The 17,811-nt window shown below is 46.5% G+C and overlaps 1 protein-coding gene across 1 annotated transcript in view; it reads right to left on the bottom strand.

The window, feature by feature from the left end:
- The window catches only part of LOC111973502 (piezo-type mechanosensitive ion channel component 2-like), a 221,509-nt gene that overhangs the window by 107,863 nt on the left and 95,835 nt on the right, over positions 1 to 17,811 (bottom strand). Inside the window, 1 exon segment of the mRNA XM_070446791.1 lies at positions 16,066 to 16,231. Within this exon segment, the coding sequence (XP_070302892.1) occupies positions 16,066 to 16,231 (166 nt within the window).

The following is a 17,811-nucleotide window of genomic DNA, read 5'->3' as shown; positions in this document are numbered from 1 at the left end:
GAGAGGACGAGAGAGAGAGGAGAGAGAGTGGAGGAGGAGAAGAGGAGAGATAGAGAGCGGAGGAGAGAAGGAGAGAGGAGAGGAGAGCGAGGGGGAGGAGGAGAGAGAGATAGAGAGAGGAGAGAGAGAGAGGAGAGAGGAGAGGAGAGAGAGAGCGGAGGATAGAGGAGAGAGGAGAGACTGGTAACTCTAGCCACTGCCGCTACCACAGAAAAACCACTGAATGATGACCAGAGTCTCTCCGGCGCTGGATGCAAATGCATTGTTAATGGAGCAAAACAGGCATCCCGCGGCACACAAATGCTGAGTTTAAGATTAATGTTGACGGGTGAGGATTTGTTCAGGTGTACATTAAGATCGTTTCTTGCGGTTCTAGAGCGTGCTCGAGTCCGTTTACATGTTTTACATTTTAGTCAATTAGCAGCACTCCTAGTCAGTGCCGACTCTACAGGAGCAATTAGGCAATTAATTGCATTGCTCAAGTGCACAACGACACCAGATTTTTCACCTAGTCGGCCTAAGGGATTCGAACCAGGCGACGCTTTCGGTTACTTGCCCGACACATTGGCTAGTTGGAATTCTGACCAATGCTCCCTCGAAGCTGCGCGCAGGCGTTGAAGTAGCCCGGGACTGCCGCACGGCCTCCCTGGGACTGCCGCACGGCTCCCTGGGACTGCGCACGGCTCCCTGGGCTGCCGCAAGGCTCCCTGGGACTGCCGCACAGCTCCCTGAACTGCCGCACAGCGGCCCTGGGATGTCCGCACGGCTCCCTGGGACTGCCGCACGGCACCCTGGGACTGTCACGCACGGGCTCCGCTGGACTGCCGCCACGGCTACCCTGAGACTGCCGCACGGCTCCCTGGGACTGCCGCACGACTCCCTGGACTGCCGCACGGCTCCCTGGACTTGCCGCACGGGCTCCCTGAGACGGCCCACAGCTCCCTGGGACTTGCCGCACTGCTCCCTGGACTGCCGCACGGCTCCCTGGGACTGCCCACGGCTCCCTGGACTGCCGCACGCTCCCTGGGACTGCCGCAGGCTCCCTGGACTGCCGCACCATGACTAGAGAGAGACTGTCAACGAATACAGCAAAGAGCTGCTGTTTAAGTTCTTACTCAGCATTTCAATACTTTGTTACCCAACACTTTTATACGCCATAAAATGTGCGTTCTGCCTATTTCCATCAGCGCTACAACAAGCATTGCAGCAGAAATTAATTAGTAGGAAAGTTGTCTCTGTTAGCTTGTGTTATTATTAGCGGCTTGGGTTCTGTTTTAATATCGGAGGAACATTTCACTTTTCTGTTTCATCGGAGTAATTCTGAGTGGTTTATCTCTGCATGGCATCTTGACTCATGAAGTAATCTTGACTCAGAAAAGATCTTTTACTCAGAGTGATCTTTTACTCAGAAAGTGATCTTGACTCAGAAAGTGATCTTGACTCAGAAAGTAATCTTGACTCCAGAAAGTGTCTTGACTCAGAAAAGGTATCTTTACTCAGAAAGTGATCTTGACTCAGAAAGAATCTTGACTCAGAAAGTGATTCTATTACTCAGAAAGTGATCTTTACTCAAACTGATCTTTACTTCAGAAAGTGATCTTGACTCAGAAAGTTCTTGACTCAGAAAGTGATCTGGACTCAGAAAGTGATCTTGACGCAGAAATAATTTCATTGACTCAGAAATGATCTTGACTCAGAACAGTGATCTTGACTCAGAAAAGGTTGTGACCTCTGTTCTAGTGTTTTTCCCTCGTTAACACGTGTCAACATTTCCCGTTTAAATGTGGCAAATGTGGATCGAATCAAAACACCAATATTATCCAATTTCAATGCAAAAATAGAGAAACAAAAAACGAACTAAGCAAGAGATTTTGTTGAAGGCAGAAAGCATCGGAGTAGGATTCTTGCATTGACAGTACTACCAGCCCTACTCTAACCCAGCCCGTACTCTACCAGCCGTACTCTACACAGCCCGCTACTCTAACCAAGCCCGTACTCTACCAGCCCGTTACGTCTACCCGGCCGAACTCTACCCCAGCCCGTACTCTACCAGCCGCTACTCTACACAGCCCGTACTCTTACCCAGCCCGATAACTCTACCCCAGCCCCGTACTCTAACCCGCCCGTACTCCTACCCAGCCGTACTCTACACAAGCCCGTACTTCTACCCAGCCCGACTCTACCCAGCCCCGTTACTCTACCCAGCCCGTACTCTACCAGCAGTACTCTACCCAGCACCGGTACTCACCCAGCCCGTACTCTACCCAGCCGTGTACTCTACCCAGCCCGTACCTCTACCCACCCGGACGCTACGCCAGCACGTACTCTACCCAGCCCGTACTCTACCCAGCCCGTTACTCTACCCAGCCCGTAGCTAGCCCAGCCCGTACTCTAACCCAGCCCGACTCTAACGCAGCCCGTTACTCTACCCACCCGTACTCTACCCAGCCCGGTACTCTACCCCAGCCCGTACTCTACCCAGGCCCGTACTCTTACCCAGCCCGTACTCTACCCAGCCCGTACTTACACAGACCGATGTGGCATTACAGTTAAAAAAAAAAAAGTAAACATTTTCTTTATTTAACCGTTATTTAACTCCGTAAGCAGGTAAGAACAAATTCTTCTTTAAAATGCGGCCTTACCCCTAGCAAAAAGGACTCCTGCAGGGACGGTAGCTGGGATTAAAAAAAAATATATATATATATATAGGACCAAAACACACATCACGAAAAGGAGGAAACACCATAAACACTACATAAAGAGAGACAACACTACACTAATTAGAGAGAGACAACCACAACACTACATAAAAGAGAGACACCACTAACCATAGAGGACACCACAACCACCCCATTAAAGAGAGACACCACAACACTACAAACAGAGAGACAACACAACACCACATACAAAGACACCACAACACTACAGTACATAGAGACACCACAACAACTACATAAAGAGAGACACCACCAACACTACATAAAGAGAGACACCACAACACTACATACAAGAGAGACACCACAACACTTACATAGAGAGAGACACCACAACACTACATTAAACACCACAAACCTACATAAAGGAGTCACCACACACTTACATAGAGAGAGACACCACAACACGACTAAAAGGACACCACAACACTTACTAAAGAGAGACACACAACACTACATAAAGAGAGACACCACAACACTACATAGAGAGAGACCACCACAACACTACTATAAAGACACCACAAACACTCCATAAAAGAGAGACACCACAAAACACTACATAAACACACGGTTAACTTCCGTTTGGGAGCGTTGGCAAGTCGCCCAATGTCCGCTTCGCTCCACAGGTTAGTTTTACCATTTTCATTTTCTTACAACAACGGTTTGATTGTTGATCTTAAGCTAGCATTACTAGCCGTCTTTGTATCAAGAGTAATGTGTAGTTATGTGAGGGTTCGCTAGCCAGCCTATTTTCGTCCGAACGTAACTAAACGTAGTCAGAAACACTGCTAGCTAGCCAGCTAGCCACCGAATAGCAGCATGCAGGCATAGGCAGCAACTGGAAGAAACATTACATTACACGGAACGACTTGATTAGTGGTAGTGTTAGCTGGCTATATAGTTGTCTTATGCTATCTTTGTTATCTAAGATATTGGTAGCTATAGAGTTGGTTAGAGTAATTATTCGGATTAAACTAGCCCAGCTATTTTTCGAACGTAACGTAGTCAACACTGCTAGCTAGCCAGCTAGCCATCCGAAATAGCAGCATAGCCAGCATAGCAGCACTGGAGAAACGATTACATTACAACGGAACGACTTGATTAGTGTTAGTGTTAGCTGGCGACATAGTGGTCTTTGCTATCTTTGTATCTAAGATAATTGTGTAGCTTAGAGGTGGTTAGAGTAATTTTCGGTTAACTAGCCAGCTATTTTCGTCCGCGCCGCTGCGCTGCCGTCTCCCTACCTAGTCAACACTGCTAGCTAACACTGCTAGCTAGCCAACTTCTAACGAATAAGCACACTGTAGAAACTCACATTACAAACTACATATACAAGCGGAACCGACTTGATTAGCATAGTGTTAGCTAGCTACATGTTGTCTTTGCTGTCCTTGTATCCAAGATAATTGTGTAGTTGTGAGAAATTTGTCGAGGTACCTAGCATAGAGGTTACCGAGCCACTACACGTTCAAACAAGTCAACAACGCAGCCACTTGCTAGCCAGCCTACGTTCACCGCCAGCAGTACTATATCATTTTAGTCAATAAGATTTTATTTTTATTTGTGCAACCGTAAGCTTACTTCCTGACATTCGAGACGTTAGTTCACTTGTGCATTCTATCGCCTTTGCAGTAGCGGAGCGCTCTTCTGTAGCCTTGTCAACTATGTGTCTGTCTATTCCCTCTTCTGCTCCTCTCTGCACCAGACCATACAAAAACGCTTCACACCGCGTGGCCGCTGCCATTCTTACCTGGTGGTTCCAGCGCCGCACGACCACGTGGAGTTCCAGGTCTCCGGCAGCCTCTGAACTGCCGATCCGGCCAACAAGGCAGAGTGCATCTCAGCCTATGGCGTCCCTCCAGTCCTCACTTCTTGGCACTGCGGAAACATGGATTTACCACTGACAAGCACTGTACGCCTACTGCTCTCGCCTCGTCTGCCGCACGTGATTTCTCGCACACCCCGAGAGCTTCTGGTCAGCGGGGCGGTGGCACTGATCCTCATCTCTCCCAAGTGGAATTCGCTCTTTCTCCCTACCCATCTGTCTATCGCCTCCTTTGAATTCCATGCTGTCACAGTACCAGCCCTTCAAGCTTAACACTCCTTATCATTTATCGCCCTCCAGGTTCCTTGGAAGTTTCATCAATGAGCTTGACGCCCCTGAATAAGTTCCTTTCCTGAGGATGGCCCACTCTCACAGTCTGGGTGACTTTAACCTCCCCACGTCTACTTTGACTCATTCCTCTCTGCTCCTTCTTTCGCACTCTCTTCCTCTTTTGAACCTTCACCCTCTCACCTTCCCCCCCGCTACTCACAAGGCAGGCAAATACGCGTGACTCATTTGTACTAGATGCTGTTATCCACTAATCTCACTGCAATTCCCCTCCAAGTCTCCGACCCACTACCTGTATCCTTTTCCCTCTCCGCTCTCATCTAACACTTCCCACACTGCCCTACTCGGATGGTATCGCGCCGTCCCAACCTTCGCTCTCTCTTCCCCGCTACTCTCTCCCTCTTCCATCCTATCATCTCTTCCCTCTGCTCAAACCTTTCTCCAACCTATCTCCTTGATTTCTTGCCTACCTTCAACCCTCTCTCTCCCTTTCTGCATCCTTTGACTCTCTATGTCCCCTATCCTCCAGGCCGGCTCGCGTGCCTCCCCTCCTGCTCCGTTGGCTCGACGCACTCACTGCAAGCTCACAGAACAGGGCTCCGGGCAAGCCGAGCGGAAATGGAGGAAAAACTCCGCCTCCCTGCGACTGGCATCCTCTTCACTCGCCTCCTCTCTACAGTTCTCCTCTTCTGTCTCTGCTGCTAAAGCCACTTTCTACCACTCCTAAATTCCAAGCAGTCTGCCATCTAACCACTAGGAAGCTCTTCCACCGTCGTCCTCCTCCTGAATCCTCCTCCCCCTCCTCCCCCTCCTCCCTCTCTGCGTATGACTTCGTCAACCATTTTGACAAAGAAGTTCGACGACATCCGATCCTGTTTGCTAAGTCAAACGACACCGCTGGTCGTTCTGCTCACACTTGCCCTACCTGTGCTGTTGAACCTCTTGCGCCCCTCTCTCTTCCAGATGAAAAATCTCGGCGTCTTGTGAACGGCCGGCCGCCCAAACAACCTGCCGCGCTGGACCCTTATCCCCTCCTCTTCTTCTCCAGACCATTTTCCGGAGACCTTCTCCTACCTCACCTCGCTCATCAACTCATCCTTGACCGCTGGTACGTCCCTTCCGTCTTCAAGAAGAGCGAGGAGTTGCACCCTCTTCTGAAAAAAACCTACACTCGATCCCTCCGATTCAACAACTACAAGACCCAGTATCCTTCTTCTTTTTCTCTCCAAAACTCTTGAACGGCGTCCCTTGGCAGCTCTCCTGCTATCTCTCTCAAATGACCTTCTTATCCCAATCAGTCATGTTTTCGAGAGCTAGTCATTCAACTGAGCTTTGCTCTTCTCTGTGTCACGGAGGCGCTCCGCATGCTTAAAGCTAACTCTCTCTCCTCTGCCTCTCATCCTGCTAGGAACCTACCGGCTGCCTTTTGATACTGTTAAACCCATCAGATCCTCCTCTCACCCTCTCCGAGCTGGGCATCTCCGGCGCGGCCCACGCTTGGATTGCGTCCTACCTGACAGGTCGCCTCCTACCAGGTGGCGTGGCGAGATTATCTGTCTCCGCACCAACGTGCTCCTCACCATGGTGTCCCCAGGTCTGTTCTAGGCCCTCTCCTATTCTCGCTATACACCAAGTCACTTGCTCTGTCTATCCTCACATGGCCTCTCCTATCATTGCTATGCAGACGACACACAATTAATCTTCTCCTTTCCCCCCTCTGATAACCAGGTGCGATCGCCATCTCTGCATGTCTGCAGACATAATCAGTTGGGGATGACGGATCACCACCTCAAGCTGAACCTGGCAGACGGTAGCTGCGTCTTCCTCCCAGAAGGAAGGACTGCCCGTTTCCATTACTTCTCGCCCATCACGGTTGACACTCCATTGTGTCTCCTCCAGAAGTCTAAAACCTTGGCTGATCCTGGACCAACAACCTGTCGTTCTCAACTCCACATCAAGGCGAGTGACCCGTTCCTGTAGGTTCATGCCTCTAAAAACATTCGCAGAGTACACCTGCCTCACACAGAGCGCGCAGTGCCTAATCCAGGCACTTTGTCATCTCCCGGCTGGGATTACTGCAAACTCGCTGTTGGCTGGGCTCCCTGCCTTGCCATTAACCCCTTACAATCTCATCCAGAACGCCGCCAGCCCGTCTGCGGTTGCAACCTTCCCAAGTTCCGTCTCACGTCACCCTGCTCTCCGCTCTCTCCACTGCTTTCCAGTTGAGCTCGCGTCCGCTACAAGACCATGGTGCTTGCCTACGGAGCTGTGAGGGAACGGCACCTCCTACTTCAGGCCTCTGATCAGGCCCTACACCCAAACAAGACGGCACTTGCGTTCATCCACCTTTTTTTTTTCTGGGGGGGGCCTGCTCGCCTCCCTACCTCTGGAGGAAGTACAGTTCGCGCTCAGCCCAGGCAAACTGTTCCTGCTTGACCCCCAATGGTGGAACAAAACTATCCTCACGAGCCAGGGGGGGTTCCAAAAAAGCGGAGTCAATCACCACCTTCCGGGAACCTGAAACCCCCAACCTCTTTTAAAGAATACCTAGGATAGGATTAAAGTAATCCTCCTAACCCCCCCTCCCCCTTAAAGAGTTAGATGCACTATTGTAAAGTGGTTGTTCCACTGGATATCATAGGTGGAATTGCACCCAATTTGTAAGATCGCTCTGGATAGAGCCGTCTGCTAAATATGACTAAATGTAAGATGTAAATAAAGAGAGACACCACAACACGAACATAAAGAGAACACACAACACTACATACAGAGAGACACCACAACACAATAAAGAGAAGACACCACAACACTACATAAGAGAGACACCACAACCCACTACATAACAGGAGACACCACAACACTACATAAAGAGAGGACACCACAACACTACATAAAGAGAGACACCACTACACTACATAAAGACACACAACACTACATAAAGAGAGACACCAACCCAACATACATTAAAGAGGAGACACCACGACACTACATAAGACACCACAACACTACATAAAAGAGGAAGGACACCACAACACTACATAAAGAAGACACCCACAACACTACATAAAGAGAGAACCACTCACTACTAAAGGAACGCACAAACCCACTACAGAACAGGGAGTCACCACAACACTACATAAAGGCGAGGAACACCAACAACACTACATAAAGAGAGACACCACAACACTACATAAGAGAGACACCAAGTACACTACATTAAAGCACACCGACAACACTACATAAAGGGAGTCACCACAACACTACATAAAGAGAGACAACACTACATACAGAGAGACAACACATCACCACATACATAGAGAACACAATACTACATAAAGAGAGACCTAGACAACAACATAGCAAGGCAGCAACACATGAAAACACATTACGGTAGCAACACAACATAACAACAACATGGTAGCAACACAACATGGCAGCAGCACAACATGGTAGCAGCACAAAACATGGTACAGACATTATTTGGCACAGACAACAGTACAAAAGTCAAGAAGGTAGAGACAACAACACATCACGTGAAGCAGCCACAGCTGTCAGTAAGAGTGTCCATGATTGAGTCTTTGAATGTAGAGATGGAGATAAAACTGTCCAGTTTGAATGCTCGTTCAAGCTGCAGCGAACTGAAAAGAAGAGCGACCCAGGGATGTGTGTGCTTTGGGGACCTTTAACAGAATGTGACTGGCAGAACGGGTGTTGTACGTGGAGGATGAGGGCTGCAGTAGATATCTCAGATGGGGGGGGTGAGGCCTAAGACGGTTTTATAAATAAACATCAACCAGTGGGTCTTGCGGCYTGTATACAGAGARGACCCGTTTTTCAGAGGAGTATAGATTGCAGTAATGTGTCCAATACGGTGCATTGGAGCATAAAAAACATCTAGCCGCTCGAGAGCACCCTTACCTGCCGATCTGTAAATTACGTCTCCGTAATCTAGTATGGGTAGGATGGCCATCTGAATCAGGGTTAGTTTTGCAGCTGGGGTGAAAGAGGAGCTGCAGTAGGCCTACTGCATATGCAAATAGACCATTGCCATATATGGATCTGTGCAATTTACTTTGAACTGGACTGTGTTTACAGCTTGAGCGGTCATGAGTAGATMCGCTTGTTTAGAGATTAAAGCGAGAGCTGCATGTAGCCATGCGTGCACATATGGTTCATATCCTTTGCTAGTTAGTGAGTTATTCGCCTAGTTATAGATAATTTGTAGTCAGCAATAGGGGAGTGATTGCTTCCTACAAGAGCACAAAACGTATAGATTTRTGGACATCTTTGAAAAGTGAGTCAGCTAAAGAGCTTTTTTTGTCTTAAAGGGGAGGTGTTGTGTTTTGAGACCGGCTTGAATAAGCTAAGTAGCCAATAGGCAGAGGGTAGCATCATTTGTCTGATTCTCTGTAATAATGGTATGGGAATAATAATGCATTTTATTTTGTAAAGTGGTTCTTTGCATTGTCTGAAGGACAAGTGGATAAACAGGTTCATGTAAAGCCCTGCATGTTTTTTGCCCCAAACACCGCACATTGGCTGCAACTGTAAGCTGAATGATAGAACAGCTATTTCCATGTAACATTTTTATGAAATGCATTTTCTCCATTGTTTTTCATGGTAGGCCACTCTGGTAGCCACAGAAGCGTACTTGACCACTATTATAACTGTAACTTAAAGCGGTTACAGCCTCAGTGTTCACAGTAAACGCGTGCTGGAAGTTGCACAACATTTTCACAATGCTCAAGTTTGCGGTAAGCAGACCTGAAATTTGCTCATTGCCAAAATAAATTAGAGGGAACATTGGTTCTGACAGCTCAGTGATTAACACGCAGACGAAACCCAAATGAGTAGTGGTGAGGAACACATACCCCCCAATTATTAATAGGCATGGAAAATGGACCTCAGACTTCAGTCAAAGTGAATTATTGAATTTAAGACAGCCAACGAGAGAGAAGAAAGAGAGAGAAGAGATAGAGAGAGAGAGAGAGCTGTGCCCATGGATACAGGAGCCCAACATTGGGAGCCGAGCAGGTAATGCTTTTCTGTCACAGAGTCAGACAGTCAGACATAACACAAACCACACACTCCACTTAGAGAAAATATATTAGGCAGTGGACATTAATTCATTGTTAATGTTGTCATTCAGTCTGGAGCCTTATCTGTCACTGTCATGGTCTCAGAGGCATCCCATACATGTGGTGACTGTAATTCACCCTGCCACCACATAACTCAGGCTGGTGTCAAAGCAGGCCACCTATACACCAATAAACGTGGGTCTGATTGATTGAAACAGAGGGGGAGAAAACTAGACCGGGTCTATGAAACAGAGGGGGAGAAAACTAGACCGGGTCTATGAAACAGAGGGGGAGAAAACTAGACCGGGTRTATGAAACAGAGGGGGAGAAAACTAGACCGGGTMTATGAAACAGAGGGGGAGAAAACTAGACCGGGTCTATGAAACAGAGGGGGAGAAAACTAGACCGGGTCTATGAAACAGAGGGGGAGAAATAAAAATGAGAGTTATTTTGCAAACGCTGGTCTGAGCCACATGGCTGAATGAACAGCGCCACCAACAGGATGCACACGTGGGCAGAAAAACACTGTAGAGTTGCAGGGAACGGGGCACATAACGAAGGTCAAGCGAAGGGGTCTGAGAGCTGTGGGAGTGGGATCAATCCAGGCATTGTGGAAGGCGGTACTCAAGTTAAAGCCAACGAGCGGAACGGAGTCACACAAGCGTGGAGAACCGCTCGGTGGAGACCAACATTTTTGTTTTGACAAATAAAGTTTTTAACTCACGGTTTTTCCTTCGCACTGCAAATGTTTTTTACATATCGCTTTCCAACTTTCACCAAGCAGGAACGCTTTAAACTGATGTCATACGTGTTGTGTAATGCAAGAGGGAATAGGGAACGAATAAGCATGTCGTTATTTTGATTGGAACGAGAGGCTCTTAAATTGAATCAAGTGATCAAGTTCCCATAACATTTACAAGGACTGAACTCAATGCCCTAAAATGGTTACAAGAAGATTACACACTTTACATTTTTACTGCATTAATAATTGGGTATATCAAATCAAATGGGATGGTATAACATCCCCTGCAGAAGGATTCATTCAGACTGATCAGTAACTTGGTTCTAGTGACTATCATTCATAAAAGCACATAGTCATCTAGATTTAGAATCTTGTATCGCAGTCAACACTGAGTGTACAAGTCATTACGAACACCATGACATAGACTGACCAGGTAAATCCAGGTGAAAGCGATGATCCCTTATTGATGTCACTTGTTAAATCCACTTCAATCAGTGTAGATGAAGGGGAGACAGGTTAAAGAAGGATTTTTAAGCCTTTAGACAATTGAGACATGGATTGTGTAAGTGTTCCATTTAGAGGGTGAATGGGCAAGACAAAATATTTAAGTGCCTTTGAATGTAGTATGGTAGTAGGTGCCAGGTGCTTTTATACGGTAACCCAAGCTGGAATGACCCATTTATACGGTAACTAAAGTTGGAATGACCCTGCAACAAATCCAGTCATCCGCTACAAAACATAATGAACAGAGACAAATCCACAATCGCTTTGGGTAATATGACCAAGCCTGACAATTTCCTGTTCGACTGCCAAACTAAATCTCTATACAACCTGTCTAGAGACCCAACCTAAACCCCTTTCAAGAAAGCTGGTGCGCATTTTATCAGCTGACCCTAACCAATCCCCATCCTCTCGTTTCTCGTTCGCTCTCACTAACGGCTATCTCGTCTCTGAGGCATTTCTTCAAAGCCTACATACGCGTTGTAGCCTGTGGGTTACCAGGTCTGCAGAGAAGCGGTTGCCAGATTTGCTTCCAGAGCGGCTCCCGAGGGAGAGAAGCTCTCCAACGTACAGGGAGGCTGACCAAACCCAGTGGATTAGGAGCTATCCAGGTAATAACACCAAGGTCATAGCAGAATTACCATCAGGGCAGCTGTTCCGGACGACTGCGTGGTCACACTCTCCGTAGCCGATGTGAGTAAGACCTTMAAACAGGTCAACATTCACAAGGCCACAGGGCCAGACGGATTACTAGGATGTGTACTCCGAGCATGCTGGCAAGTGTCTTCACTGACATTTTCAACCAGTCCCTGACCCAGTCTGTAATACCAACATGTTTCAAGGAGACCACCATAGTCCCTGTGCCCAAGAACACCAAGGTAACCTGCCTAAATGACTACCGACCCGTAGCACTCACGTCTGTAGCCATGAAGGGCTGTGAAAGGCTGGTCATGGCTCATATCAACACCATCATCCCAGAAACCCTAGACCCACTCCAATTTGCATACTGCGCCAACAGATCCACAGATGATGCAATCTCTATTGCACTCAACACTGCCCTTTCACACCTGMACAAAAGGAACACCTARGTGAGAATGCTGTTCATTGACTACAGCTCAGCATTCAACACCATAGTGCTCTCAAAGCTCATCACTAAGCTAAGGACCCTGGGACTAAACACCTCCCTCTGCAACTGGATCCTGGACTTCCTGACGGGCCGCCCCCAAGTGGTAAGGGTAGGTAAGAACACATCCGCCACGCTGATCCTCAACACGGGGCCCCTCAGCGGTGCATGCTCAGTCCCCTCCTGTACTCCCTGTTCACTCATGACTGCACGGCCAGGCATGACTCCAACACCATCATCAAGTTTGCCGATGACACAACAGTGGTAGGCCTGATCACCGACAACGATGAGACAGCCATAAGACTCCTGAACAGCTAATCAAAGGCCTACCCAGACACCTCTTTTAAGCTGCTGCTACTCTCGGTTTATTATCTATGCATAGTCACTTTAACTCTACCTACATGTACATATTACCTCAATTACCATGACTAACCGTTGCCCCCGCACATTGACTCTGTACCGGTACCACCTGTATATAGCCTTGTTATTGTTATTTTACTGCTGCTGTTTAATTATTTGTTACTTTTATTTTCTATTTTCTATTTTTTACTTAACACTTATTTTTTCTTTTTTTCTTAAAACTTCTTAAAGCATTGTTGGTTAAGGGCTTGTAAGTAAGCATTTCACTGTAAGGTCMACACCTGTTGTATTCGGCGCATGTGACAAATATAATTTGATTTGATTTGACAGAGAGGGAAAGAGAGAGGGAATCACAGTCCTGGAAAAAAAATCACACACGCACACACACTCGCACATGCACACGCACGCACGCATGCACACACGGACGCACGCATGCACACACGGGTGCACAAACACACACGCACGCACACACGGGTGCATGCATGCACACACGGGTGCACAAACACACACGCACAAACACACACACGCACACAAATGATGGCTGTTTGGTGTTCATCCAGACAGTAATGTGTTCCACTTATTACACTCCCTAAACTGTGGGGTCTAATTCATCGGCAAGTGGACTATAGGAGCAGAGCAGCCATAGGAGCTATAGCCTATAGCTATACCCCCTCCTCCACACTGACTCTCACACTGAACACAGGGGTGTGTCATCAGCCGTCTGCTGTCCCCCCTGTTCACCCACAACTGCGTGGCTTTGCAAGACACCAACTCCCATCATCAAGGTTGCTGACGACCACCAACAATGACGAGTCAGCCTYMYGGGGGGGGGGGGGGGGGGGGTGAACTGGCATTGTGGTGCCAGGGCAACAACCTCTACCTCAAWGTCAGCAAAACAAAGGAGTTGATTGTTGACTCCAGGAAGCAGAGGAGGGAACACGCCCACGATCCACATCAACAGGACTGCAGCAGAGAGAGTCACGAGTTTGAAGTTCCTGATCGTCCACATCACAGATGACTTGACATGGACCAACAACACCACCACTGTTGTCCAGAGGGTGCAACAGCGTCTCTACTTCCTATGGCGGATGAAGGAATCGACGAAGGAATCGAGAGCGTCCTGACCAGTTGCATCACGGCCTGGTACGGGAACTGCTCCTTCCCCAACCACAAGGCCCTCCAACGGGTGGTGAAGAAGGTCCAGTACACACACATCACAACTGCTGCTACCAGACTCTTATTTACTATTGCTAATACTGCACGATTTAAACACTTGCCCCCCAATCACCCCTTCTCTGATACATGTGCAGCCTGCTGAGTATCTTGTACATGCCATTGGCCTGGGATAATGTAAGAGTGGGGGTTAGGCCTGTTTGCCTGCTCACGGCCTGGGCGTATGTGTGACATCCATTTCTATGATCACACCCCACTGGGAATAAAATAAAGATACCAGAGGATATCTTGACATGACACACTTTTGATATTCTACAGAATACCGACCATGTACCATATCCTGACGACTTCTGAATCCAGATGAGTCTTTAAGACATACTGTATATGATAATGGGATTAGTCCGAATACCATGCATGGACATTTCCGATGGCCGGATATGGACTCATTCAATATCCTGAGATATGTGACATCCTATTTCCTCTCTTCGTGTTGACAAATACTGACTGTATGCATAGCATATCTGTGTTTTCTCAGCACATTCCAAGATAGGAAGCTATATTGAGTCCAGATATGCATCTTCTGGCTGAGGTCCATATCCGTATCTTGATATGTTTTTTGATATTCTGAAAATAAGGACGATTTCAGATGTATTTCTGAGTTTTCAGCACATGCTCAATAAATTAACAAATATAAAATCTCTATATATTTTTTATTGACATATTATTTTTGTATTCCCTCTGTATATCATACATGGTATGTCTGGATATTGACTCACTAGATATCCTTAGAAAGTGTCCCATTACAAAGAATATCCTACAGTAGCTCCGTATATGAAATAAGATCTAATAAAATGTCAGATATACCCGGAAATATATAGATAAAGATATTCCCTGATATTGAACCTTTTTGCCCAGCGCCCATTACTGTTGTGGTAACCAAACTGGCCCAGGAATTCTCTACTCTAGGCCCAGATAAATTCAGTCGTAAGGACTGATTAAATCATTTTTTTATCAGAAAAGGACAGATGGAGGACAGCAGAGATTTTGGAGTAGGTTTATTCATCTACACTACATGACCAAAAGTATATGGACACCTGCTCGTCGAATATCTCATTCCAAAATCAATGGAATTAATATGAAGTTGGTCTCCCCCTTTGCTGCTTTAACAGCCTCCACTCTTTTGGGAAGGCTTTCCACTAGATGTTGGAACATTACTGTGCGGACTTGCTTCCATTCAGCTAAAAGAGCATTAGAGAGGTCGGGTACTGATGTTGGGTGATTAGGCCTGGCTCGCAGTCGGCATTCCAATTCCTCCCAAAGGTGTTCGATGGGGTTAAGGTCAGGGCTCTGTGCAGGCCAGTCAAGTTCTTCAACACTGATCTGGACAAACCATTTCTGTATGAACCTTGCTTTGTGCACGGGGGCACTGTCATGCTGAAAAAGGAAAGGGCCTTGCCCACACGGTTGCCACAAAGTTGGAAGCACAGAATCGTCTAGAATATCAGTTTAAGCTGTAGTGTTAAGATTTCCCTTCACTGGAACTAAGGGGCCTAGCCCGAACCATGAAAAACAGCCCCAGACCATTATTCCTCCTCCACCAAACTTTACAGTTTGCACTATGCATTCGGGCTGTCTGCCAGATGGTGAAGAGTCCAATGCCGACGAGCTTTACACCACTCTAGCCGACACTTGGCATTGCGCATGGTGATCTTAGGCTTGTGTTAGGCTGCTCGGCCATGAAAACCCATTTCATGAAGCTCCCGACTAACAGATCTTGTTCTGACATTGCTTCCAAAGGCAGTCTGGAACTCAGTAGTGAGTGTTGCAACCAAGGACAGCAGATTTCTACGCGCTACGTGATTCAGCACTCTTGCTTGTGTGGCCTAGTACTTTGCGGGCTGAGCCGTTGTTGCTCCTAGACATTTCCACTTCACAATAACAGCATTTACAATTGACAGCTCTAGCAGGGCATACATTTGACTAACTGATGTGGCTGAAATAGCCAAATCCACTCATTTGAAGGGGTGTCCACATACTTTTGTATATATAATGTATTTATATATGAAAGTTTAAAGTATTTCCTTTCTTTGGGCTCTGTTAGTCTTGTCACTACTCTTTAGTGAGTTCCTGGCCTGTACTGAGTACAACATTTACGAGGGTAGGGTGTATGGGTGTGTATAGGTGTTGGGAGTGTGGGGTTCCCCTGTAAATCCAGATACGCCAGGGGCAGAAGTTTGTCTGTAAAGAGATGATGAGCTCACCTGACTGTCCGACTCGCATTCGACGTCATGCTGCTGTGATTTGTCTTTCACCTGCGGCTTCTCCTCCAGACTCAGGCACAGTAGCCACGTGACCAGGCCCGCCACGAACATGCCGATGTCTGGCATGAACACACGGATGCCGTTTCCTGCATCGGCACCCCGGACGCTGCAGGGAGAGATAGAAACAGGGGAAAATGGTTAGCCAACAACGACAGATAAGAAAAGGTAAACAATTTGGGTACTATTATGTTTACAGTTTTCAGATGCAGTAGCCAACACTGTACTGCTTCATGAGGATTCCTGTCAGCTCAGTGATGATATTTGATGCCAGCAGATCAAATGATAACTGTTATAATTAAACTATACACTTACAATCCCTMTCTTTACAACGAGGCGATGGTAAACACAACGTGATGTGTTTAACAACTAGTAAATATATAATTCAAAACATGGCTTTTATGGCTCATAACAAGGTAGAGTAAACGTTAAATAGTTTACAGTCTGAATTCCTCCTCTATAAATATGTGGGTGTGTTTCTCACTTGTAGCTAATTGGTACTCAACTTATGACCAAATCACCTTCATTCATATTCCAATATTGTTTACAGGATTTGTTTTCTCACACAGTGTGGATTGGTTGGGTAAATATTGAGTAAAGGAAGTAAATCAGAGGGTAAAATGAGGAAATAAAAAATGAAAAGGTAAACAAAGAAGTCTTCAGGACATGAAGCTCTAACGTCAAAGTACAACGGGTCCATACATTGTGTTCTATACATTGTGTTCTATAGATTGTGTTCTATACATTGTGTTCTATACATTGTGTTCTGTACATGGTGTTCTATACATGGTGTTCTATACATTGTGTTCTATACATGGTGTTCTATAGATTGTGTTCTATACATTGTGCTCTATACATGGTGTGCTATAGATGGTGTGCTATACATTGTGTTCTATGGATTGTGTTCTATAAATTGTGTTCTATAACTTGTGCTCTATAATGGTGTGCTGTAGATGTGTGCTATACATTGTGTTCTATGGATTGTGTTCTATATTGTGTTCTATAATTGTGTGCTATACATGGTGTGCTATCACATTGTGTTTATAATTGTGGTTCTATAAAACACATTTTACAGGCCTTTCCTCATCCATGCCAATTAAAGCACGGCCCATATTAAATATATAAGCATTATCATTAAAAAATAGCATTTAACCCTTAGCTCAGCAATGTACTGCGCTAGCTTCTTAAAACACACAGAAAATATTTTGTTCAATAGTAAAAATGTGGGATATTCCCACTGTCCTCTCTGTTACAGCGTTGGTCTGACTAGTTCTTATTTCCCATGCTCTGGAAAGGTATGCTGTGGCTGTTGCAGTGGGCTCTCTGGTCCCCCTCGCTTGACCAAAAATGTGCCCCCCAACCCCAATTTCCCTTGAAAAGCGTAACTCAGCTTCTAAACTTTCATATTTGTTTGGGTTCAAAGCAGTGTGCAGCAACACTTGCAGATGTGATAGAGAGAAGAAGAAAAAAAAACAGCCGTTTCAGACCTTGAAAGGAAATGTCTCGGGCCAGTAGACCTGAAGTTAACTTTTCAGAGGAAGCTTAGAGATACATTTTCTATTTGTGAATTGGGAGTAGGAGCGTAGTGGTGGCCTATGGTTGGCAGGGCGCTTTCATAAGAGGTCCTGGTGGGAGTACACAGCACAGTACACCCTCTATGAACCAGAGGACAGCTCAGGAGCCTGGTAT

This window comes from Salvelinus sp. IW2-2015, linkage group LG14 (genome assembly GCF_002910315.2).
Source record: "Salvelinus sp. IW2-2015 linkage group LG14, ASM291031v2, whole genome shotgun sequence".
Classification (NCBI taxonomy): Eukaryota; Metazoa; Chordata; class Actinopteri; order Salmoniformes; family Salmonidae; genus Salvelinus; species Salvelinus sp. IW2-2015.
The sequence above is the reverse complement of the archived record's forward strand: the minus strand, read 5'-3'. Positions and strand labels throughout refer to the sequence as shown.